This window comes from Poeciliopsis prolifica, unplaced genomic scaffold, assembly GCF_027474105.1.
Source record: "Poeciliopsis prolifica strain line A6 unplaced genomic scaffold, Auburn_PproV2 SCAFFOLD010, whole genome shotgun sequence".
In the NCBI taxonomy this organism is placed as follows: domain Eukaryota; kingdom Metazoa; phylum Chordata; class Actinopteri; order Cyprinodontiformes; family Poeciliidae; genus Poeciliopsis; species Poeciliopsis prolifica.
In genome coordinates, this window is record NW_026562385.1 from 5,420,273 (window position 1) to 5,445,243 (window position 24,971).

At 37.8% G+C, this 24,971-nt stretch overlaps 2 protein-coding genes across 6 annotated transcripts; both read right to left on the bottom strand.

Moving 5' to 3' along the window:
- Nucleotides 1-26: 26 nt before the first annotated feature.
- On the bottom strand, nucleotides 27-5,502 carry LOC129363214 (uncharacterized). Of its 2 annotated transcripts, none has more exons than XM_055035168.1 (10): nucleotides 5,337-5,502; nucleotides 4,852-5,071; nucleotides 4,692-4,769; nucleotides 4,565-4,597; nucleotides 2,545-2,631; nucleotides 2,343-2,440; nucleotides 1,453-1,781; nucleotides 1,274-1,357; nucleotides 1,056-1,184; nucleotides 27-956 (listed from the first exon to the last, which is right to left on the bottom strand). In XM_055035168.1, exons 2-10 carry the CDS (start codon nucleotides 4,912-4,914, stop codon nucleotides 919-921), a joined length of 939 nt encoding a protein of 312 aa, XP_054891143.1. In that variant the 5' UTR covers nucleotides 4,915-5,071; nucleotides 5,337-5,502; the 3' UTR covers nucleotides 27-918. The 2 variants fall into 2 exon arrangements, with proteins under 2 accessions (XP_054891143.1, XP_054891144.1); XM_055035169.1 differs by having other exon boundaries at nucleotides 4,852-5,074.
- Nucleotides 5,503-6,904: 1,402 nt separating this feature from the next.
- Nucleotides 6,905-24,756, bottom strand: rhot1a (ras homolog family member T1a). 4 transcript variants are annotated; one of them, XR_008606305.1, is made up of 21 exons: nucleotides 24,348-24,756; nucleotides 21,156-21,214; nucleotides 20,939-21,020; nucleotides 20,531-20,574; nucleotides 20,403-20,456; nucleotides 19,948-20,000; nucleotides 19,541-19,649; nucleotides 18,342-18,443; nucleotides 17,558-17,656; nucleotides 17,314-17,422; nucleotides 17,112-17,232; nucleotides 16,644-16,728; nucleotides 16,371-16,516; nucleotides 16,132-16,232; nucleotides 15,765-15,895; nucleotides 14,972-15,055; nucleotides 14,729-14,851; nucleotides 14,449-14,651; nucleotides 12,449-12,571; nucleotides 8,457-10,549; nucleotides 7,695-7,792 (listed from the first exon to the last, which is right to left on the bottom strand). XR_008606305.1 is itself a non-coding variant. In XM_055035170.1 (20 exons), the coding sequence occupies exons 1-20, from the start codon at nucleotides 24,382-24,384 to the stop codon at nucleotides 7,675-7,677; spliced, it is 1,983 nt and encodes a 660-aa protein (XP_054891145.1). In that variant the 5' UTR covers nucleotides 24,385-24,756; the 3' UTR covers nucleotides 6,905-7,674. The 4 variants fall into 4 exon arrangements, 2 of the variants coding, with proteins under 2 accessions (XP_054891145.1, XP_054891146.1); XM_055035170.1 differs by lacking the exon at nucleotides 8,457-10,549 and having other exon boundaries at nucleotides 6,905-7,792; XR_008606306.1 differs by lacking the exon at nucleotides 12,449-12,571 and having other exon boundaries at nucleotides 8,457-12,131.
- Between the last annotated feature and the right edge of the window lie 215 nt (nucleotides 24,757-24,971).

Sequence of the window (24,971 nt, forward strand, 5' to 3'; positions counted from 1 at the left end):
ATGATGAAGTAAAATCTTATCAGACATTGATCATCTGGTTGTTTTATTCTCAGTTCCTCTCAAAAGTTCCCCTGTTTGTATGTTTTCATTTGTTGTAAACAAAAGCAATCTAATTTATCAATGTTAGGGTAATTCCTAATAGTGACTGTATTCAACATTATCATTCATTTCTTAATTTAAATGTTAATATTGTAATATATCTCCAGATATATTCCTTTTAATTTACGTGTAAAATTAGGTTCCTCCTTCAGTTCAAATATATAATTTAATAATATAAGATTTGAGACTCATAAAAAATAATTTATTTAAAGAGTGATAGGATTTTAATACATAAATATGACGATATCCAACTGCTGCAGTTTAATGTGTATGAGTCCCACCTCTGTTGGCGTAAACCATGCACGGGGTGAAGGCTTAACGAGCCAATATCCTTATCCCAGTCATTGAAAACATGAGAAATGTTTTTAAATCATCTTCAGGATGCAACAAAAATAAACTGTTCCTGTCCAAACTTTTAACCGTAGCTGTAGTTTTAAGTAAGAAAAATAAATAACGTTTGGCTCTGGATGCACAATGTTAGAGGGAAAAAAAGTTATGATGTCATTATTAATAAATGTGAAGCGATGATGATATGGACTGTGATTAACTCACATTATCCTCAATCTTATTTTCCACAACATTATGCTTTAAAAGTCAATCCAAGTGCTGAAATACATTGTTGTCAAGCAGGGCACATAAAATACAGCAACCTGCTGAATAACGCATCCAATCTGTTTTTTTTTTTTGCTTGTTTGTTTGTTTTTGTGATTACAATACTGCAAACATTCATACTGCGATTATAATACAACATACTGCACAGCTTTAGTTTTAGCGTGGAGTAAAAAAGAAAAGAGCTCCTGATTAGTTGCTTGCCTCTCTTCATATCCTCCAGTAGGTTTCCCCTTCTGGCTGCTCGTCTGCAAACAGCAGAAGTGAGAATGTGTCTGCAGCCGCTGCACCTGTGGTTTCTCCATGCACTTAGATGACATTGACAAGAGACAAGCGAAGAACGCTACCTTCAGTGTGATCGCCCTTTTTCCTCAACAGATGGGCCGGGACGTCGTAGACCTCGTCTTTGCGTAGAGACGTGGGGACGTCGTAGATTCCACCTTTGTGGTCAGAAACAGGGACGTCATACACTCCGTCTTTGGGGTCCAAAGAAATGGAAAAATAATTTAGACTAAAACAAGTGTGATCATTTTTGCAAGTGAATGAAGCAGTTGTATAAAATCACCTTGGTTCCCACTAGATGTCTTGTAAGACAAAGGGAAATCGTACACAGCATCATGTGTTTGTGTTGGAAGGGCTTCACATGTACCTAAAGGTAAAAACAAAAAAAACCCTAAATGACAGTTTCACACGTCTCCATTATCTGTCACCAGAACATCTGACTTATTTAAAACACGTTTATACTTTTTCTGGCAGGTAAGACGTCATAGAGGCCGTCCTGTTGTTGCTCTTCACAACTCATTGGTGGGCTTGAAGAGCCCATTGAAGACCGCTCGGGGTCTTCGGTGGGCTCGTCGGAGGTGAGGGGTCTTCGCAGGTTCTGGTACGTTGCGTCATCGCTGTCCTCGTCCTCAGGCGGGCGGATGGACGAAGTGAGGCCCTCGGTCTCTGAGTAGATGTGCTCTGAGGAGACGGAGAGAGGGCGAGTCGGCTGCACCTCCCTCACGCTGTCGCTGCACAGGGAGACGGACATGTTGCTGCTTAAACTCCCTCGCTGATCGAACAGCTCCAGGCTGAGGAGCACAGACGAGAAAAAAAGCTCAGAGTTGCTATCAGTGAAGACAAAACATCATCACATCTGTGGGATTACTAGGAGCCCAATCTATGAAAAGCCTGCTGCTTTGGAGAAGTTATCACACACCTCGGAAAGTTTTCGACTTTGTTACGTTACAATAGAAAGTCCAGACACCTGAATATTTACTAATGCACAGTTTTAGCTTTCCACCACACGTAGTATTTTGCATGTAGGTCAGAAAGTTTAATTTGGGTCTCTTAAGACTGAAACTGCTTCTTTCACCTTTGCACTGTGACCCCTTCATGGCTAGAAATCTGCATGCCAGACTTACCAAGCATTTCTTTAGAAATGTCTTTCTTCTAAAGAGGCCACAATTTTACTTGTAAAAATATCGAAAAACGTGAATCATTTTCCTTCCACTTTATAATCATGCATTGCTTTGTGTCGGCCTGCTTAGGCTTCTCTCCTCAACTTGTACGAAAGTCTGCTTAATGATAGAGGGACATTTATGGGATGTGAATATATTTCTGCTGTAAATAATCTACGGCACTGGACTTACTCTGGGTCTCTAGAGTCCAAGAGTCCAGAAGTGGAGAGGTGCATTGCCTGCCAAAGGTGTCCAACCCACTCTTTTCTGAGGGCGGCTGTCTCTGCTGCCTTCACAAACATGCAAATAAATCCACATCAACCAAAAGCCTGGTTTCAGATTTGTCATCGTCAGCTTTCAAAATAAAACACAGCAAACCACAGCAGCGACTCACCAACATCTTTTTCTTGCCATTGGTCATGACGATTTCAAATAGAAAGTGCTTCTTGTCGGTTCTCTGGACCTCTCGCACCGACTGGACCTGAGACAAGACGTCGAAAGTTTAGTTATTATTGACGTAAATAAATGCCAGGAAATCCAGATTGATGGGGGGGAAAAACAGTGCAGACAGGAGAGGAAGTGCACAGACAACAGCTACACCACAGCGAGATGCATTTTGTAGAAATAAAGGTTATGCTTTCGCATTTTACTTCAGTAAATATGAAAGTGGGCTAAAGGCTCTGAAAACATATAACTGTCTGTTACAACACTGAAACCAGGGCCTGTTCTGAGGTGTAATGAAACAAAACAAAGGAAATCACAAAAGACACCAGGCTTGCAAAAGAAAATAAATAGTGGAATATTTTATATATAGAAATAGAGAGATCTTCCTTCTATCGTTCTGATAGCGAGAAAACGTCCATTACAACCTACAACCTTCTGATTGCAAGACAACTCTGCCACACAACCACAGTTGCCCATTTCAGTAAACATTTACACTGGGTTTCAAGTTATTTTAGTTTGCATAGGTGGTCAAGTATTTTTATTTTAGTTGCTTTTTTTCCCCAACTTTTAATAAGCTTAGTAACTTTCTAGCAGATTAGACAGCTAAAAGTAGAACGATCAGCAGCAGCTTCCTACCCAGAACTCAGAAAAACTCATCAGTTTTCAGAAAAACTGCATTCGCTGCAACACTGATCCCAACATTGAAGAATCGCGATTACAAATGGCAAAACATTTATTGTGGCCTTTCAAAAGCATCACAGTCCTTCAACTTGTTATATTTTGTCACACAGCATCCACACATTGGCATCCGCTCAGCGCCCAGGAGAACAAACTACCTTTGAATTTGAATGCATAGAAATAACTAAATATGGAGCTTGTATATTCCTCTTTCCAGCCTGCCATAGTCAGCCTCTTCACAGCTGAGGATGTCTCAGAGTTCAGACAGTGAGATGAAGCCGTTATACGCTAACCTCCCACCCCAAGCATGAACCTGCTTCCTCAGTGACAGACTGCTGCATCATAGGTACACAAAGAAGCATCACCGCAGGTCCTGTCGCCCTGCAGCTGCAAGACTTATTAACCACCAATGCTTTGAAATAAACTCAGTGTTTACATTCCTGCTGTCACTTCCACAACTTAATTTCTTGTGAAGAGTTTGTTACACATGCTCATTTTGTACATTTTTTTCAAATAACCCTACTCAGTTTCACATTCTTTTAAACAGAGTGTGCTATTTTTAGTAATTGCACAGTATCATTTTTCTTGTCTTGTTCATTTGTATTGCCTTGTTTTTTAAATGCATGCTTCATTTTACCTTTAATTTGCTGCAGGTACACCTGAATGGCCACTTTTCAGATGTTGGATTGAACAACTGCACATACATGGACTCGATTTACTAACTCTGTGAGTAAACTGGAGTAAATTTTTAAGATTTGTTTTTCCTAAAATCATTTGAAAACCATGCATCCATGTTCCAAAACCCAATAATAACTTAATTTGTGTCAATCTTGCTCGCGGAAACCCATTAAAGCGATAAAATGTGGAAAGGATTTTTGAAGGTACTTTAAATGCAGACAATGCTCCATCAGGCTAGTAAAGTAATAAAAAAATAAAAGTCAAACAACTGCTTACAAATGAGTTTGGATACTTGCTGAATTGATATTTAAAAAATATTGTTTTAAAACGCTCCTTGTAGATTTTCTTTTTCTCTCTCTAAATCTTCATCACTTAAACCAGACATGAACAAGTTTTCTTAGAGAAGTGAAAGCAGCCACTATGTAGATTTACTCCTTTGAAAATAATGTCACAGATTCATATAACTGGTATATCTACTAAGATAAGATAGAAAGACACTTTGATGAATATTCTTGGCTTCAGCTTCAGACAATTAAACTGGATCATAAATATGACTTTACTCTCCATAAGTACAAATCAGCACAAGTTCAAGTAAAAAAAAGTTAATGACTTACTGTGTAAATGTAGTAATAGCCTCTTAAGTGTGACTGTGAATAGGAAAAATAATTCATAGGTTATTTCATTTAGACTGAATCATCTGTTTGGTATATTCACAACCTAACTGAAGAGCGTGGTACTTACAGCACCGCCATTTTTCTTGGTATAGAAAAACAAAGTAGTGTTTTGAAGCCTGAACCAGTAGGTCACCCATCTTATTTTCTATATCCAACATGAACAGAGCAACCAGTTAAAACCACAGCTCAGAATCGTCAGCAAAAATCCCCAGAAGCACCAAACTCACCAAAGTGTCTTTTCTTTTTTGCAGAAACCCCTCAAACAGCAGCTTCGTGCCGTCGACAGACATTTTACCACCTGACAGATGGCAGCTTCACTCTGTGGCCAACACTTCTTCTCATTACATTCACCTGGTTGTGTGCTGTGACTTCCTCCTTCCTCAAGCCGAGAGTGTTTTCGTTCAGACTCATCACTCCCTCACTTCTCTATTCTCACCAACCAACGTCCTGCTGGGTTAGATTACATATTTATTTCACATGTGAGTCCTTGACAATAAAAAAAAAAGCTCGACAGTTGTGCATCACAGCTGCCTAACTTTGGCTGCAAATGAAGATTTATTGGCAACATGTGCAAACAAGAACTATGTATGAAGCTCCAGTGTTACAAATCAATTCACTAAAGACAACTTGTAATGACTACTGGAGTCTCAGTGTTATTAAACTCCTGCTGCTGCTTTAGTAATTAGGAGAGCAACATTTTGCTGTACATAACCTGCTGCAATCATGATTCATAGCGTTCCTGAGATGTTTTAACCCTGCAGTCTGGAGGGGAAAGGTCTTCAAGTCGTCAATGTTCTTGACTTTCCTCCAATCCTATGAGATTTTCAACGAAGCTCAAGTCGGACGACTTTGGTGGCCTCTCTTGTGACTTCCAAGACTTTTTCTGAAACCAAGCCTTGATGGACTTTGACATATGCTTATCCTCTGGAAAGTCAAATGACACTTCAGCTTCCGCCTCCACAGATAGTGTCATTTCCTTCATGATTCCTCGTTGGATAGATCTTGAGAAGGTTTTCAATGCCAGAAAAAGCAAAGCAAGTCAAATTTTTGATTCTTTCTCTAAAGTTCCATTTTTAGTTTACAGAACAATCTCTGGAGTCAGTTTTTCTTGTGCTTTTGGGTCTGAAGTGGCACAGACATGGAGTCTTGCCATGTTAAGTGCACTACAGTTTAAAATGTGACTTTAGAAGACTGGTTTCCAAATTGTTGCTATGAAAGACAAGTGTAAAATACCAGCAGACCAAAAAAACAAAAAACAAAATCACAAGTTTTTTTTATAAGAGTAAAAAAATAAGAAATGTAAAGATTATTTTCTTACCTTAAAAAAAACAAATATAAAATATTTTAAATAGTTTTCTAAAAACAAGAGAGATCTATGTATCATCACTTACCTGAAATAAAAACCTTTTGTTTACTCAAATCTCATGCATAAAATGTTTCGGTGAGCCATGAAATGGACTTGCCATTGAAAACTATTTTCACTGATTCCTGAGATTTGTTTGCTTTACTTAAAAAGGTTTAATAAATGAGGGCCCATCAGTGTGGTTTTGACTGAAGGGCCTCAATGGTTGAGCCCCTAAATTTAATTAATTTAAATAGAAGCAAAGAAACACAGCTGAAAAAAAAAACTTTGATCATGTGATAACCACTGAAAATCTCACTTCTTTTTTTTTTTTTTAAATAAGGTCTCAAATGCGCCTCATGTTGCACTTTAGAAACCACCAAGTACCGCCACCAAGTCTTGCTGCAGGTGATTTAGTCAGCAAAGGCAAATTCTTGTTCACCTCCTGCCTCATTGTGGTGGCAGTCAATATTATTTCTTCTTCCTCCCACCAGGGAGAGTAGTTATTATTCCTTTAACTTTAATTGCAGGCCTTTGCTGTTTTTCTTTTCCTTTCTTATCCAAAGCAATCACTGTATATCTGAGTTTTCAGGATGATTTTCTCAACTTTCCAATATATTTGTAACAAAAACAAAATGTCACCAATAGTCCAAATATTTGTGGCGTTCCATTGCAGACACATGCAATAACAATGAATCAGTCAGATGAATTTTGTTCAGAGGGTTGAATACTGACCGCAGCAGCCAATCAAAGTACAATTTAGTGTCGAATCTGAGCAAAAGCATTGTTATTCTGACTTTATCTACTATTTTAGGAGCTCTTGGATAATCGTCAAACTGCTAAACACCTGAACAATTTAAAAAGATTTTCACAGTGGGCCTTTAATTACTCCAAATGCAGCTGTGGTTCCACTTATTGACACACAAACACAAAGCTAGTACCAGATATCGAAGTCTTTATTGTAAATGCAGCAGACGAAGATGCAGTGGGTGTTGAACATGTTTCTAGTTTTAGGAAGGTGAGGTTTCCTAGAGTTGTTTGCTTGCAGTGCAGAAATGGAAAGAAAAGGGAGATTAACGCTTTATTTGAAAACCAGAAAAATAAAACCAGTCAGAAAGCAATAATACTAAATACAAAAATACATGAGCAATCTGTTTCATGTGGTGCACTCCAAACAATGGGTTAATAAATTAACACACAAATGAAACAGGTGCATGATGTTGGTGTTAAATGCTGCTTTGCTCCTGCTGATGCTGCGTTTGGCTTGTGGTGCTCCTCTACGGGTCCTACAGTCTTACATAAATACATAACATACTGCATATACTTTAATACAAACAAATTCAAGTCCCTTTGCAGTGTTTCATTTTGGCTGCCTCACATGTCAAACTAGACGAGAGCCTGAGGGTTAAAACAGGACCAGATTATCTGAGATAAATCAGTTTTTACTAACAGGTTAGGCCAAAAGACCACAGAACCAATGCATTTAGAAATAGTGTCTCTTTGCCAACTACGTACAGATAAACCACAATTGTATAAAAGTTTGTTTCTCGCTCGTGCTGCTTGGACAGAAAAGGGGAGAGGTGGGCTCGAGGCGATGAGCCTGTTTGGTTTGTTCAGGCAGTCTTTTTTTGTTACTATTTTAGTCTCTCAGGTAGAAAGGAACAAAAAGGACCAAAGTGGAAAGTAGCTGCCGTCCCGCGCCGCGCCATCACCGGTGTTTTTGAAGCACTTTGTACATGGCGAAGCCCAACACTGCGAACACGGTGGCACCGAGGCTGGCCCTCAGCCAGAAGGTGGAGTTCTTCAGGTCCGCCTGGGCCATGTGCCTGAGAGAGGACAGACGCAGAGGAGGTGAGGGCAGGTCAAATCCCAAACAGGAAGCAGCATGAACCAGGACCAACACTGCGGTGATGGACTTTCTGAGTTGCCAAATGACTAAGCAAAGCTGAAGGGGCTCCACAGAAGGGGACTTCCTGAATCTGAACCTCGGAGGATAAAATTGAGCCTGAAACAGGAACCCGGGCTTTGTTTTGACATTTGGTTTAAAGGCTCAGGGTCAAACAATGAGGAGAAGCAGGGAGAGAGAAACAGGTGGGTGTCAGTGCCAGGAAAGAGAAAACATTTCTCAATTTGGAAAAAGAGTGGAGACTCTATTATTATAAAATCTCCTTTGCTTCCTCCAGAGCTATTTAACATTTGCTAACCAAATAAAGACAATAATGAGCTGCGAACTGAACAGAAAGCAATAAAGGAGCAAAAAGCCAATTAAAAACATAAGAAAACCAAACCCAGTTTGTCTTCTTTTTAAAGATGTCTTTATAATGAAACAAAAACACACCATGACTGATGTTCATGTGAGCATAAAAAGAGAAACCAGACTAAAAGCCTTTCAATAGTAGCTGTTCTGGCCAGAAACTCCAATGACGGTTGAGATGAGAATAAGACCAGCTGCTGACTGAAGCTCTCAGTCGATGTGGTTTCTCTCTTTACCTTTGTGGAGAAGCTGGCTGCTCAAGCGGAGGCCTTGTTGGAGATGACCGTCTAACCTGCAGCACCAGCCTGAAATCCTCCCTTCACAGCAGGAAGCTCAGCGCTACATCCACCCAACCCAGCAGCGTTCCCACAAACACAGTCACAACGCCACACAGCAGGTGAAGCTGGGAGATACCGCAGAATTACACACACTGGGGCTGCAGCTAGAGATTAGTGATGCATCTGTTACTGTTTTATCATTAGGAATTTACAAACGGCATTAACATTAATATCAAATCCAAGGTGGTTTGTTTCATTTTAACCTGCATGATACAGGAATATCAATATCAGTGTGTGAAGTTTAATAATCACAAGTCTGTTTAAGCAACTTTATTAGGTACACCGATTTGGCTACCAGTCACAAAGCAGAGACTTAGTGGGTTTAGGCGTCAAGATTTTGTTCTTCCACATCAAAACGTGGAAGAACAAAGATTTAAGGGACTAAATGCAAACATCTCAAGTCAGGGGTCAGGAAATGGCTTGTTGGTGTTCAAAGTGATTAATCAACAGGTTTCACTGCTATGTAGTTCTCTAGGGGCGAAACATCTTATGCATTCTGGATGTGCAGAAGACAAAACTTCAACCAACTATACAATCCTTTCCTGTTAATATGGAGCAAAAAAGGAATGTTCCAGAAACCTTGTTGAGTCTTTTTCATAAAAAATAAATAAAATCAAAAAAAATCTCCATCCTGATAGCAGCAGTGTGTGGCCAGTAAATCGGCATTCAACGATCACCCCAGTAGAGGTTTAGGTGATCAAGATCTTAAATCTTTCAGGGAATGGAGGGAAAATCCTAATTATGACCTCTAGTTTATTATCTCTGATACAGAAGGAAACTAATATCAAACATCAGGGAGCCTCAAAATGACCAGGATTCTTTAAAAAATATATTTTAAACAATTCATAATTAGACTTTTCGCCCAGTGAATCCCGTTAAGCCCTGTTGCTGATACTCTCATGTTTAAGATTTCAGTTATGAATACAATGCATTATATTAAATGAAATTACTGTTAAAATCTCAAGTTAGTTGGTTGGTTTCATTTGCAATGACAATTGACAAATATTATCATTTGTGAAGCACTTTTGTTAAAGGTTCATCAATGAATTCCTTCCAATTTCAAAACAATGGAAGAATCTTAGTGCATCCTATAATATAATTGTATGAGTGTATTAAACTATGATTTAATGTACTTAAAAAAAAAACTTAAGTAAACATTAAATATTTTTTAAAAATGTATATACATCCAAAATCTTCAAGCTTTATACTGTTAAAGGTTGTTGAATTTGATCAAATCAATGAATAAGTAGTGATTCCAGTTTGTTTGTTTTCCATTAACAGAAAAATTTCCTTTGAATCTTATAAAACGATAGAACAAAAAAGAATAATGATAAAAAAAAAAAAACAGTTTCACCCAGCTTCACATCTCTTTAGAGTTCAAACACAAAAAGCTCCACAAACACAGCAAATAAACCCAGTTCACACCAAAAATAGCCAGCCTGGAAAGTAACAATGTCCCCCGATAAACCTATTATTATAGTGTGAAGTTATTATCATTCTTTCATTTATTATCAGATTCATCTTTTTAACCACTCTGGCTGTGCTGGCGTGAAACTTTAATAAACCCAAAGCATTTCCTTAAGTCGTTGCAGCTCTGCAGGTTGTGATGATCTACAGGTACATGCTGCTTTAATAACCGAGAAGAAGAAGAAAAAGGAACCAAAACAAAAAAATGGTTAGCACTGAATGAAACGTGGTACGGTCCGGTTCCATTTGGGTCACATCTATCAGAAACATTCCCACACCCGACAATTTCCATCAGTCTGGTTAAACCAAACTCCCACTAGATTCAAAACACTGAGCTCCTGTTATTACAGAGACAAAGACAAAACCGCTCACGCACCAGTAGATGGCAGCATTTCGCTAAGCACCAACATGGGTTTAATTTAAAAGCTAGAGAACAAGTAAGCCAGATTATCAAGTGTTAAAAAAGGGTTAAGAGATGCAAGAGGAAGAGGAAAAGCGGCAGCCAGAAACACGGATATGAAAACCTACAGAGAGGAAAGACATTAACAGGCGTGGGGGGGGGAAAGAAAAACAGGATGAAATGAAAGTGATCGGTGCAATTTAATCAATCAAAAAATATAAAAACACACATTCCGATTTCAAAAAGCCTGTTAATCAAATTCATCAGGCGTTAACACACAGGAGACATTGAACATAACCTGGTTATGTTCAATTCTAGTATAAATATAAAGCAGAAATATTATGGTCCACTGTGTGTTAAGACTTGAGCATTAGGCAAAGAAATAAAGACAAAATGAGACTGAAAACATCAAATCTTATCAGACCAGCAGCTGATTAAAGTTATCCAGAGAAAACAAGTGTTTGGGATTTTTGAGTTCAGTGAGAAATTGAACATGCTGAACAGAATGAAGTTTTCAGAGCAGATGAAACACAAACAGAAGACTGTCTGTGTTTCTCTCATTTTGTATATAATTAAGTCAGAGTTTACAGTCTGGAAATCCACTGCAGGACCTCAAACAGCTCACCGATCTGACGATTCACACAAGCTAGAAAAGGCTGTGAGAAGTTTTAGTTCGTTTTCTGTATCTTTAAATGCATCAAAAGTGACATTAACTCCAAACTAGAGCTTGGAAGTAAATTCAACTTGATCAATTAGTCATATTTTAGGTTTTTGAACATTTAATTTCTGGTAAATCTGAATTTTTTATGTTTTTTCCCCACAAATGCACTTCTTGGAATTCCATAGTTCAGAGTGATGTCAGAACGCCCAGGGCGGCCATGTTGTTTGACAATCGAGTTTCACAGCTTTTATTTATTTGGACTTTGAATTCAGGTCAACTCAATGATGGAATAGCAGCACCAGGTTAAGATTAATTTATTTATTTTTTAATTCCAGGAATAAAGTCATAATATCAAAAGAATAAAGTAGTCATTTTATTAGAACTCCAAAACTAAATTAAAGGAGGGAAGAGTATACAGATAATTTACAGAAATACTTTTTAAAATACTTTTGAAAGATCATCATCAAATTATCTGTAGCCAGACTTTGAAAGAATCATGTAAACAACTAAATATTTCGAAGGAGGAACAAAATAAATTGTCTTAATACAGCTAATATTATGAATATATTCTTGTAATAAATTTTCCTCTGGTAGTCAGGCCCTGAAACTCCAACGTACAACTCAAAAAAGGGACAATTTCAATAAGAGCCAGTTTTGAAAATATTTTCTGTCAATTGTAATTTATTTTTACTAGAAAAGAAATGAGGGGAAAATGCTTAAAATTGGAAATTGTCAATATAAGAAATTGAGAGATTATACTGTCAAGCCTTGGGACAAACTTATAATTATTGGCTTAAAAATGTGCAAACGTTGTATTTACGTCTCTCGCTTTAATAAATCAATCCTCATTTAATAAAAAAAAGCCTCTGAAAACAAAAACGTTTCCCTGTCCGTTTAGCTCGCGCTGCAGTCATGCAGCATGCAACACGCCACTTCCACGCAGACACACGGTACCTCCCTGGCTAGCAGCCTGGGCGTCAGCCGGCACAGGCTGGTCACACCGCCATGTGCCAGACTGAACAGAGAGCGGCTCGACCGGCTGGAGCTGCAGCAGAAACCAAGACATCCAACACCGAATGAACGAGGACGTCTCATTTAAAATGATCCAAAACATACAAGTGCATTGATGTGTTCAAGTCTTTTCATTTAACAGCTTCACTCTGTGACAGCGACCAAAACCATTCCTGTTCTGCATCTAACGAGACTCTTTTAGTTCCTGCAGTGGAAATGCAGAGGAAATCTGACTGCTGCCAAAAACTGAGGGAGAGCAGAGGAGCTACGACTGCCAGCAGTGTTACTGAGTCTGGAGAGGAAGAGCAGGGATTCTATGGCAAAGCACTACGGCTTCATCTGTGTATGAACCTGTTGTAAACGACCCTGCGGAGTTGTGCCTTAATGCTGCGCAGCAGCTCCAACTTGAGGAGGTTTTGACACAGGCAATAAGTGCACCTGCTGCGGGAACACATGCAGCGGAGGCGGGCGTGGCTGCGGACAGACACAGAGAGATGTGTGTGTTCACTAAGAGAGAAACACAACACACAGCAAACAGCATACAAAACGATGAAGACGGAGCAATCAGTAAACGTGGAAAACAATTTGTTGACTACAAGACTGGATCAGTTCATGTTTTTCTGTTTTTTACTTTAATTCAGAGAAAAATGGTAATGGACACTTAACTAAAGCATCAAGTTTTGAGGAGGACCAGACAAACAATTTATTTTACATATTTCCCTAATTAGTCACTGAGATTACACATGTTTAGAAAGAGACCGAGGGGTGAGAAAACCTAAAAAATGTGAGTGTTTTCCTCTAACATCAGGCTTAAAATTATGTTGTGCTGCAGCTAAACAGTTATATAAAAAAACATTATTGTTATGCTTTGTTTTTTTTCTCTTATGGCTTTTATTAATGCTTTTCATGCAGGGTACCGGCGTTTTTACGTCAATCGCTTGGTGAAATGCTGCAGGACACAAAACTGAAGCACAAAAGGTTAATGGAGTATTTTTACATAAACACTGACAAATACATAAAGCAAAGCTGTGGCTCAACTCTGCGCGTGAATCAATAGAGATTAATTTAACAGAAGTCGCTGCGGAAGAAAAACTGATGACCAACTAAAAAAAGTTAAAATGTTTGGAATGAAAGCCTCGTAGGCACCCCTGGTAAACTTGACCAAAAATACTTTAAAATAAATTAATCTTTTCGTTCAGCAGAACAAATTTGTATAAAATGTGTTAGAGAAAAAAAATCGTTTTATTTAATTTGTATTAATTCCTTCAGTGATGGAAAATGTTTTAAACAGAATCATCAATCAGAAATAAATGCTAAATGTTAAACTAAACCCTTCCTTGCATAAATATTTCACTAATGTGTAAAGAAATCATTTTTAAAGACGTAGAAGGATCTAAAACAGCAGATCAGGAAAATGTATATGCAAGATTCAAGTCGACTTAAAGCAGACAAATTACATGTGGCTAAAAGTAGAGTTAAATTTTAGCCAAAAGAATTTAAATAAAACTTATGGAAGTGAGAATGAGTCTTTTTTTTATACACATATTTATCCTTCATTACCATTGAAAGAAAAGATAAATACTCCTCACAGCAGCTTTATCCTGACCTTGCTGCTTAGTGTATTGTGGCAGGACAAATATACGTCCATGTCCAGTCAGACGTTTATCACTTTGATCACATCAAATTCATACATTTGCAAAAATTCAAATAATGTGAAAACAATTCTCTACAAAAACCTGCTGGTTGTAAACTTGTTTACTGAGAAGTAAAGCATGAAGTCAGTCAGCCTAAAGAAGATCAATAAAATAAACACAAGCTGGTTTTCATAATAATCTAATGTTAAAAGCAGATTTTACCTCCAACATCACCAAACCTCAGTGGAGCCAGAAGCCCATCTGCCATGAGTTTTATTTAGACTGACAAAGTGCTACTCGCACTCAGCAGATTGTGTGATTTCAGTATTTAAAGAATGGGGCTCTAAAAACTGCTACAAAGAGATTAAACAAGCATATCCCTTTAAGTGCTTCATAATCCAATCTGAATTCTAATCTGATCAAAAGCTTTGAGTTTGTAAGACACCAATCAGGTTTAGAAGAACTTTAATAACTGAATGAAACTATTCAGCTCTAGTTTATTAGAGATAAAGCGTTAAAGATATTTTTCTGGGATGCATGGTGGAAATGTGGAAACTTGATTTCAGAGACTGAGGCCAAACTTGAACAACTTCAGGTGAGTCACATCATGTAGATAAAATTGATGGTGTTTAATTTCTTATGGTCAGCTATTCTTCCAGAAAAAAGCAGGACAGGTTAGATGAGGAGTAAAAGGTTTGGTTGTGTTTTGATACTCACGGGTACATGGCCATGGTGGTGAGTCTGGTGTAGAGGTCCTTACTGGGTGCTTCGGCCGTGTTGCATGTGAACGGCTGCGGTGGGTGGAGCTTGTGCTTGCGACAGAAGTCGAGCGGTGACTGGCTGTACTGCTGCCGGACCTCGTGCAGGTCGGACTTGGCAGCGACAACGACGCAGGGCGTTTTGCTGTCTATGAAGCATTCCTGCAGAAAGAAATAATCAAACGTTTTGCTCTGATATTAACACAGAAAGTTATCAATCTAACCGTCTGGAGCCGCACCTTATAGACTTTAGCACAGTACTCGAAGGAACGAGGGTCATTGACGTCGTACACAAGGCAGACCACGTCGCAGGCCAGGTCGGGCTCGGACAGGATGTCGAAATCTGACATCACCTCGTGGAGCTGGCGGAGAGCGGACAAGAGACGGAGGGATTAACTGTGAGCCCCGAACTGAAGCTGTAATACAAAGCGATTATTTAGCAGTAATCCGGAGAGCTTCTGCTCAGAATAAAAGGTTTTTACCAGCAGGTACTTCTCCTGACCATAAACATAGGTCGTACTGATGGCATAGTAGGACTTGTGGTCTTCTCTGATCCGCATCTGTCTCTGTGGTGAACAATGAAGTCAATATTATCCACTTAATGGAACATTTTTGCTTTGAGTTAAAATAAGTCAATTTTGAACTATTTATTTACAGAAATAGATGTGAGCCAGTTTAGGGTGGAAGTTGCTTTTTTTTTTCATTTTAGTCATTTTGTAAACAGCAACAAATCTTTGTTTCACTTGAATGGCATGTTCTCTTGTCTTTGCCATTTTGAAGAATGGAAAGTGCAGGTTACGGCTGTTTAACAGTTTATTTGACATCTGGATTAAAATAAATTAGCTTTGTTCTAAATCTGCAAGTATTAGACTTATAAATACAAACAAGCTATTCCTACATTAAATGTACGCTCTTCAAAATTAGTCCATTGTTAAAAAAATGTCGTGAAAATGCATCGTCTAGGTTTTGAATGAGTGTATTGCAGTTGATAAGTCAAAATACTAATGAATAAAATTAATTGTTAACATCAAATTATGTAGCAAATCATAGATAATTTGTATATAAATCAACAAAATCTACTAAGATAATTAGTCATTAGCTTTTTCTATAAAGCAAACATTTCCTCACTCAGTTTCATTTTCTCAATTACTTACATTTATTGTAATTTGCAACATTCTACATATACACATATTTATCAGTAAATTATGTGAAACATCTGAAATAAATAATATGGGATACATTTTCTAAAATGTTTTCATAGTTGCTCTGACTGACCTGCAGGTTTCTGCCAAGGAAAGCTTGCAGGAAGCCACTTTTCCCGCTGCCGCGCGCCCCCAACACGTTACACCGGAAGACGCTGCGCTGCGTTTGTTTCTTCTGAAGATCAATACTCTTGCTACGCGTCACTAAGAAAGAAATTGACACATAATGTAAGAACAACAAATAAATAAGTATAACAATTATACAGTTGCATATGTTTAACAATTTTTAGACACTTTCACAGAAACAAAACCATTTAGATTAAATTGATCACTGTTAGCTAAACAATTTTAACTAATTGCTTAGTTAAAATCCCTGTTTACTTGTTCAACTGCAGCTTACTTAAAAAACATTTGACATTAAAGACAATATGATCCATTACCAGTAATAGCAGCAGCCTGGGACTCCTGTTCGTAGATGATGGAGTAGCCGAGGTAACCTAAATACTCCAAACTCCTCTGGACATCCAGATATGTTGTTAACCTGCCAGCAAATCAAAGAGGAGTCAGGACTTAGACGCTCTGAAACTCTGGTGTGTGACCTTGTGTTGAAGGCATTTGAGTTAATCAAAGCTGGTGGGAAAGAGCCCCTGTATGCATGTATTAATAGAGAGCCACTCACGTCCACTGGGAGAGGTATCCCTGGTATGTGATCCATCCCTCCTCGTTGGTGCACACCGTGTTGTTGACATCTGGACCCCAGGGCATGTAGGGAAACACGTTGAACAAGTCCTTCACTTCCTCTGGGGAAAGTGCACAGTCTCTGTCCTGCATTAAAACAAACAAGTTACACTTTTGGTTTTGGCAGAAAAACTGCTGCATTAAAATTAGGAGTGCATTTTCAACTAATTGTCCACAAACTAACTAAACCGCTCTGATATGCTTGACCACTCACTTTGTCGTGTTTGTCAAAGACACTCTGCAGAAAGAGGTAAGCGTTGTGGTTTAGCTCGGTGGTGCAGTCTGGAGGGACTTTTACCCTGAAATAGACACAAACATTAGTTCAGCAGCTGACCTGATGAGTTTCCAACAGCGGCATCTAAACAAAATGGACTCTGGGTCACTTTGTGTTACATAAGGCAACACCAGCAACCACACAGGAAAGGGAAATATATGACTGCTGGCAGGTTTTCATGGCCAGGAGGTAATATCAAAACATTTTAAGAGTTTTTTTAATTTTTTTTATTACACTCTTAAACACAGGGAAGTGTAATACTGTTTTCAGTAAGAGTCACAGAGAATAAACTGGCCTGGTTTGCTTCCTGGACTCCTCTCTCTGGGTGGCCTTTTGAATTCTGGTGTGTTGTATTGCAGTTTTATATTTTTAGTTTTAAACACAACTGTGTCTTGAGTAAAGGCTTACAGAGGGAACAGATATTCCTGCGTGAGCTCCAGATCGTCGTCATAGCCGAACCTCCTCAGCACCGTCCACGTGGTTTCGTGTCGACCTCGCTGAATGAACAGAGTGTGCAGGAAGAGGAAGCCTGGAATGACCAATGAGAGAGTGAGATCCAGTCAAAACCTGGCAGAGAGGCAAAAGGAACCAAAGAGGCACAAAATCTGACCTTTGAGGGTGAGTCCATTGTCTCTGACTCCATCTGTCATGTTTCTCCTCACCACGTTCTTCACATCTTCTAAGGCTTGAGGTGCCAGAGGCGTGTTGAAACAGGTTCTCTGTAAAAATAAGCAACAAGACATTGAGAGTTGTTTTCCCAGACTTGTCTATACTTAAATATGCCTCTTTAAATAAGGTTATATTAATTTCTGTAGCAACAGATCTGGCAATCAGGTGCATAATTAAGGAAATACCTGGAAAAAGTTGAGTTCGTTGTCATTCAGGACCCCGTCGTTGTCCAGGTCGGAGATTTTAAATATCCGAGTTAAAGCCTTAATGCAGGAAGGTTTCAACTGCAACACACATAAAATTTAATATAAAAATAATGGGATATACTAAAGGTGACGTGAGAGAGAGAAAAAAAATACTCTTTAGTTCGGACTTTTTATTTTTATATGCAAGATTGAGCTTGAATCTATTCAAAAGAAATCAAAATAGTCTAAAATGGGCATCACCAGGTCAGACCTTCAGCACCAAAATTCCTAAAAGCAGCATTTCTAAAATAAACTTCATGTTACCATGACTTTCTAATTCCAAAATGATTATTATTTTTGCTGAACTGATTTATTGCAGCAAACATTTCACAAACAGGAACTATTTTCTTTTCCCAACAAGTTTATTAAAGTTCAAATCTCTCATATAATTTTAGACGAATACTTAATATATTAATACTTAATATTTCTCATGCATTAGAGAAATATCAGAAGCATGATTGGCAGGGTAATTCTGATCTCTAACAATTTCCACTTTTATAAATGTGAGCTATCGAAGCTAACATCTAGCTATGCCACAGCAGGAAGTGCACCGGAGTTATTGATAGCAATCACACAGATGCAACAAGTTTGCCCTGTCAAAATGCCTGCAGGGAAAACAGCCAAGAAATACCTGACTTGCGCAACACACCAAACACCTACCAGTACAAAAGTTTACCCTGCGTTTTCAGACTTTAAAATGTGTTCTGCTTCTAATAAACCTCACCTCCTTCTCCTCTGGGCAGTACAGGGGCCCCGTCGGGTGGAGAACAGCCTTCTGGGCGTAGTAGAAAAGCTCAGAGATGTTCTTCAGGTTCTTGGCAGAACACTGGGGAAAAAAAGTTCAAAGATCAACAAAATATTCTGAAATGTCAAACTAGAAATATGCGCAGAAAAAAAGGTTAAGCAGTGATTCAATAATAGAGATAAATACATATGCAAAATACTAATGCATTATTCTCATAAAGATCAATTTCCTCATACGTATCGACTTATTCTGCAAACAAAGGCACTTCTTTCTCCAAAGTCAATACTTCCTGTTGACTTCAGAGTTGGCTTTATTTCAGCAACACAAATCTCTTTTAAATTTAGGTTTTCACCTTTTGTTTGCAGTTTTTAACATCTATCAATGTTTAAAACTAAAATTGTTTTTGCAAATCCTCACAAAAATGCAGCAAACTGAACCTAATTTTTTGGGGTGAAGATTTTAATGAATTGCTCAAATCAAACAAAGGTTTTAACCAGTTACATTTTCAAAAATCTCATATTGTTTCCACAGGTTGAAGTCTTTGATGTTGGAGAATGAGTCAAGAGTTTTCTGTGATGATTATCCAATATGAGATTTTTGTGTAAATACTGTAAACTCTGGTACATTAACTCAGAGTTATCAAACCATCAGCATCACATGCCTACATCCTCTGCTAATAAGTAGGACCAACTGAACCACGTCTCCATGTTGTGTATTGTAACCCCTGTCCTTTCTGAGGCCGCAGTAAGTCACCGTTTAGTACGGTAGGTGTGACAGTCTAAATCTGTGCCAACAGTGTATGTGCCGTTGCTCACGTCCTCCTTGCTGAGCTCCTCTAACCTTGTAACCGATCTGTCTGAAGAGGGAAAAGCTGCACTGGGATGTGTGGCATGGTGGAAATCTGAATAAAAGCAGCAATGCAGACAGATGCCAGCCAGGCCTCTAACTCAGCGTGCTCCCAGCCACGTCAGGGGGTCTGAGCGAGGGACTCGTAACATAAACCCATTAATGACTCAGCCAGAATGTAAACGGAGTCAGGGTCGGATCTGTGCTCTCAGCAGGTCCATCACCGCTTCATAGGTTCATCACTCTGGTGTAATTAAGCCTGATCCTGCAGCCTACTTACATTATATTCATCATCTTGTGTGAAGAGTAAAGGGACTGAATCAGTTTTTTACCTCTACACAGGTCTCAATGTCCTGGTACTGATTCATGATGGGCAGGATGGTCTCCATGCTGCTGTGCTCCACCAGGTCCGACTTGTTCCCCACGAGAATCAGTGGTACCCTGAAATACAGCCAGTTATTATCACAGAAATAATGAAGCTGATCAACATAAAACCAATCAGCATCACCAACAATGTTATCACCAACAAAACTGTCTGTGAAGACAAAAATCTTTGCTAGTAGCACTTTAATAGATTTTCTTTTTTCTTTTTAAATCAAATAAATCAAATCAAATCAAATCAAATCAGATAAACCAGAAAAAATAAACACTTTAAAATGCTTTCTGTAACTAACTGAACTGAAAAAGTATGTGAAGGGTTAACTATGAAAGAATAATTGTTACTGTAGCATTTACTCACCTGCTGTCTTTATCTGTGCGGTCGTTTATAAGAGGAATCCAGTGGCTTGTCACCTTTAGGAGGAAGATACAGAATTACATTCTGCAAATGATCTGATCAAGATTTGATCAAGAAAACATATTTTTTTACTACAGTTCCAGAGACAAATTACCAAAGTTTTTAAACCTTATCAGCTAATATTGAGATCTCGGTACAAAACCGGACTTTTAATTTTTTTTCAATATTTCTACATTCATCAAGATTCAAGTGGAGAAGCTTCAAACTGGGAAAGTAAATAGCATAGAAAAATATTTGTTATCCAGATCTGTAAAGTATTAAAATCATAATCAAAGTTCATTTTTCCAGACAGAGCAGAAAGTATGCCTTGGTCAGCTCTGATATTTAGGGTAGTAAATTCAGTTTCTAAATGCATTGTAGTTGTAATTGTGCTTAATGTGGAGGGAAATTATTTTCACCTTTTCGATGGACTTCTTGTTGTTAACTGAATAAACTATGCAGATCACGTTTGCCTGCAAAGAGAAACAGAAAACATCAGCTTGAGACGCAAGAGGTAAACCAACAACGAGAGTGAAATCAGACCTACTTTGGATATTTCTTGATACAGCTGCTCATCAGTCTGCTCTGCTTCTAAACATGATTTAAAAAAAAAACATTCATCAATGACATTTTTTTCCATACCTCCTCAATTTTTATATTTTTCTGTTGGATACTTTATTTGGAGAAACTCTTGGAATATCAAGAATCTAAATAACAATGACACATAAATAGGTAACCTAGTGATTAAAGCTTGAGCCAATATTGTAAGTAAAAATTCTAGCCTGGTAGATGTGTATTAAAAGAAATTTAAAGTATGAACAAGTGCAGGAAGGCTAAATTGGTTTAAAACTGAAGGGTTTGTTAATTGGTACACTTCCATAATTTTTCTGAGAGAACGTGTGTGTGTGTGTGTGTGGGTGTGGGTGTGGGTGTGTGTGTGTAGAGACAGAGTTACCAGAGTAATCCACGATGTGTGTGGGAACCCTCTCTGGGGTCACGTCAGCTGGAATGGTGATCTCTTCAGCTCTCAGAGGAACCTGACAGACAGACCACCATTATAATCCAGGCTGACGTCATTTTTTACTTCAACAAATGTATAAAACACAAATATGTGTGCAATAAACAGTTAAAATCTGACATATAACACTGTCAGATCTTACGTTGACACGTACCTCATCAGGAAACTCCTCACTAACCAGAGACATGATCAGTGACGTCTTCCCCACCTTGGCTGCAGGACAAAAGGGAAACAATGAAACTATTAAGAGCAGTCTGACATTTATACTAGCATGATTAGATGATGGGTGCAGCAACAGGAAACAGTTTTACTACATTAAGAGAAATACTGTCTGCATCATTAAATATTGAAAAGCGTTGCATGTCTTCTCAAAGGATTGCTATAAAAAGCTTCACAACTCTGCACTCAACAAAAGGTCCCAAAACATCTGACATGTAAAAAACATCTGGCATGCAAATGTCTGGAGAAACATTAAAGATAAGAAGATCATTGAGTAAATATGACTGGGTGTAATATTAATATTTCAAATAACTTCTTAAATCGCAATAAATTTTAGCTCATTTTTTAAATCCCAAGCATTCAGGCTCTCTGTGATATTTAGTGATATTTGTTGTTTTATAAAACAGAAAATGTTTAGGAGGGTAATTAGAGGCTTTGCTAAAGCTATTTTCTGTGACGAAGCAACATTTTCAATAAAATGATATTGAGATGAAAACAACTAATTTTATACTTTTCCATAAACAATAGAGATTGCTTATCATCCTGTCTCTTCCTATAAAATAGGTCCAAAAACATTAACTCTCTTTTCAGGTAATTGTTTATTTTTTTTTTCCTGTTGTGGGCAACGGGGCCCGGCGAATACCCGTGGTTAAACGGACGGCGGAGTCCGGCGGTAACAGGCGCTTAAATTCCGTGTCAAAGGGAAGGGGAAGAAAGGGAAAAAAGAGGAAAAAAAAAGAAAAAAAAAGGAAAAAAAAAACTTGGTATTTTATTCTATGTTGCATGCCTTTGTGTTTTGTGTTTATGATGTAAAGCACTTTGAAATGCCTTGTAGCTGAAATGTGCTATACAAATAAAATTTGATTGATTGATTGATTGATCAGAGTCATGTCTGCATTGAACCATTCATAAGATATATTGATTTTTCCCCAAAATGAAGTGCAACCCTAAAATTAGTTATAAATAATTACAATACCTGCATCACACATACATACATACATACATACATACATACATACATACATACATACATACATACATACATACATACATACATACATACATACATACATACATACATACATACACACACACATACATACATACATACATACATACATACATACATACATACATACATACATACATACATACATGTATGTATGACGCATATCAATCAAAATATTTTTAAAAATATTTCCCACTGACTGAAATTAATTAGGAGAATTTTTTTTTCTGATCTATGCACGTGTTTGTTGTAAAAATAGAGTTTTTGGAGAAAAAACTCTAAATGCTAAATTGATAATTTAGCATTTAGCATTTGTAAGAACATACAAAACCACATTCACCTGCAAAAATATGTTTGTAATCCAGTAAGATTAACAAAGTAAGTGAAAAGTTGCAGAAACATAGATTTTTTTTTTTTTTCAAAAATAGATAAATTTTTATTTTACAACTATCTGCTTCTCAGACAGCTGAGTAGCTCCACTTCAGATGTCACGTAGCGTTTGGCCGCTCTGCTCTCAGTAACCGTCCTACTCGCCAAATGGAGCGATTAAATATAAATAGTCCTGACAACGTGTCAGGAGAACAAACAAACCAGGTGAAGGAACGTTTAGTAGGACGTGATTCAATACCTGCAAAGTTTGGGGGGAAAGCTGGGATTCTGATATTAAACTGTTATTTCCTCAGAATAACTTGTGCCAACTAGAACAGTTTGTTAGAGTAAATTAAATGTCAATGATATTTTTGTAAATTGAATACACAATTAATCCATAACAAATATGTTTAGATATTCAAGCCAGTCGCTTTAATTAAAGTCTAACAAGTAATATGAAAACAAAATTCTTAGTAAATGTAGTTTACTAATCAGCATTTTATGATAATCCAAAAAAACATTACACAAATCTACAGCTACTTTATTTGCCAAGCAGATATTTCCTTCGAATAAGTAAATGAAATAATAACATTACATCCAAAATAGAAGATGCAATTCTATTTTGCTTCTAGTAAATAGATCACCCTATTAAAGCTTGGCTCTGTGATCGTCAGGTCAAACACTGAATAATCTTAATATTTATTTTACATCCATCAAATAACTTCCATTATATTGGTCAACAGTAGCATTGACTAACGGTATCTACTTTTATGCATTTATTTCATTTTAATGAAAAGCAAATAAAGGTTGGGGCTACACTTTCTGATGCACAAATAGCTCCAATCTTCTCTTTCTGTCTAAATCAACTGTAGTCAGCAGGTCAGACCTCAAAGAAAACATTAATTCAGAATCAGGAAGAAAATATTTAATTGATGCATTTTTGTAACAAAAATATCCCCAGAACTGTATTCATTGTGCATTTTGCTGATCATTTACTATGACAGAGTAAAGCTGTCATAGTTGTAGCTGAAGAATGAAATAGATCAAAATTTCAATATTTTGTTTACACTAAGAATTATAACACAAAGAATGCCTTTTGGTTTCAAGGCAGAACATTTTCTGAGGCTGTTTTTAATGGTGACATTAACAGAATGAATAAAATGACAGTTACAAGTTAAATAACATTTCCTTTAACCATTAAAATTCAGGATTTCAATGTTGAATGCTATATTTAAAATGGTAATTGGGGCATTTTTTACAGTTTTTTTTTTAATTATGGGACACAAACCATCCCATAATTTTGCTCTTTGAAATGATTTTCAGCAAATCTTAATTTTTAAGACACAAGTGCTTCTTCAAATATAATTAATGTTACATTGGAAAATGTTGCCAACATGTTTTAACTAAAATTTAGACAAACAAAATGGTTAAAATATTTGTATAAGCCTCAAAAGAACCAGAAATCTGGGTAGAATGGTGAAAATGAGTACAAATTCAACTAATTAGAGATATATGGTGACAATAAAAGAGCCAGTTTCTAAATTTACAATAATCAGTAAACAATTAAAAGACTAGCAACCTCAGCTAAAACGGAAAAATAGGCAATAATCCCTGCATACATCATATACTGGCATGTTATTAAAAGAATCCATGCTAACCGGTTGGATTTCAGAGCCTCTGTCAGCTAGCAGTAACCTCTAGCTCATTTTATCAGTCTGCCATATTTACCGACTACATCCCTCTACTTACGCTCTCCAACAAGGAGTATCCTCACGTCCTTCCTCATGATTCAGCTCGCTTCCCTCAGCAGAAATGACTCCTTAATGTTTCATTGAGTCTTCAGAGAGCCTTCCTCCTCCTTCTCCTGCCTCCTCCTCCTTCAGCCGCAGCGGTTTCCTAACGTCGGGCCCTCCCGCTGTCAAACACCCGCCGCCTTTGTAGGACAAAACGGACGGACACTTCCCAAAGCTCTTCTGCTGTTCCTCCACGCTTTGCGTCCCAGTCGCGGGTTAACCGTTGGGTAAAATTACGACTTAAAAGCGTTTCTGTGTCTTGTTTGCGTGTATTTTCATCTTAATCGCGCTCATTTCGGCGCCAGTGGATCAGTTCGCAGTGGACGTTTCAGGAGCATGCCCGACCTCCAACACCGGGCTGCTACAGTGAGCCATGTAGGACAAAACTCTCAAAGCCCAAATATAACAAGCGGTTATGCTGCCCTCTGGCGTCAAAGTGTAGAAATGCACGAGGATTATTTCAACGGCTACTTCCAACGGCGGTTCTTGCATTAAATGTCCCCTCGTCAAGCTCCTCTTAAAGACAAATCTAGAATATATGAGGCCCTAATCTCATATATTCATGTAGAAATATTTGTTA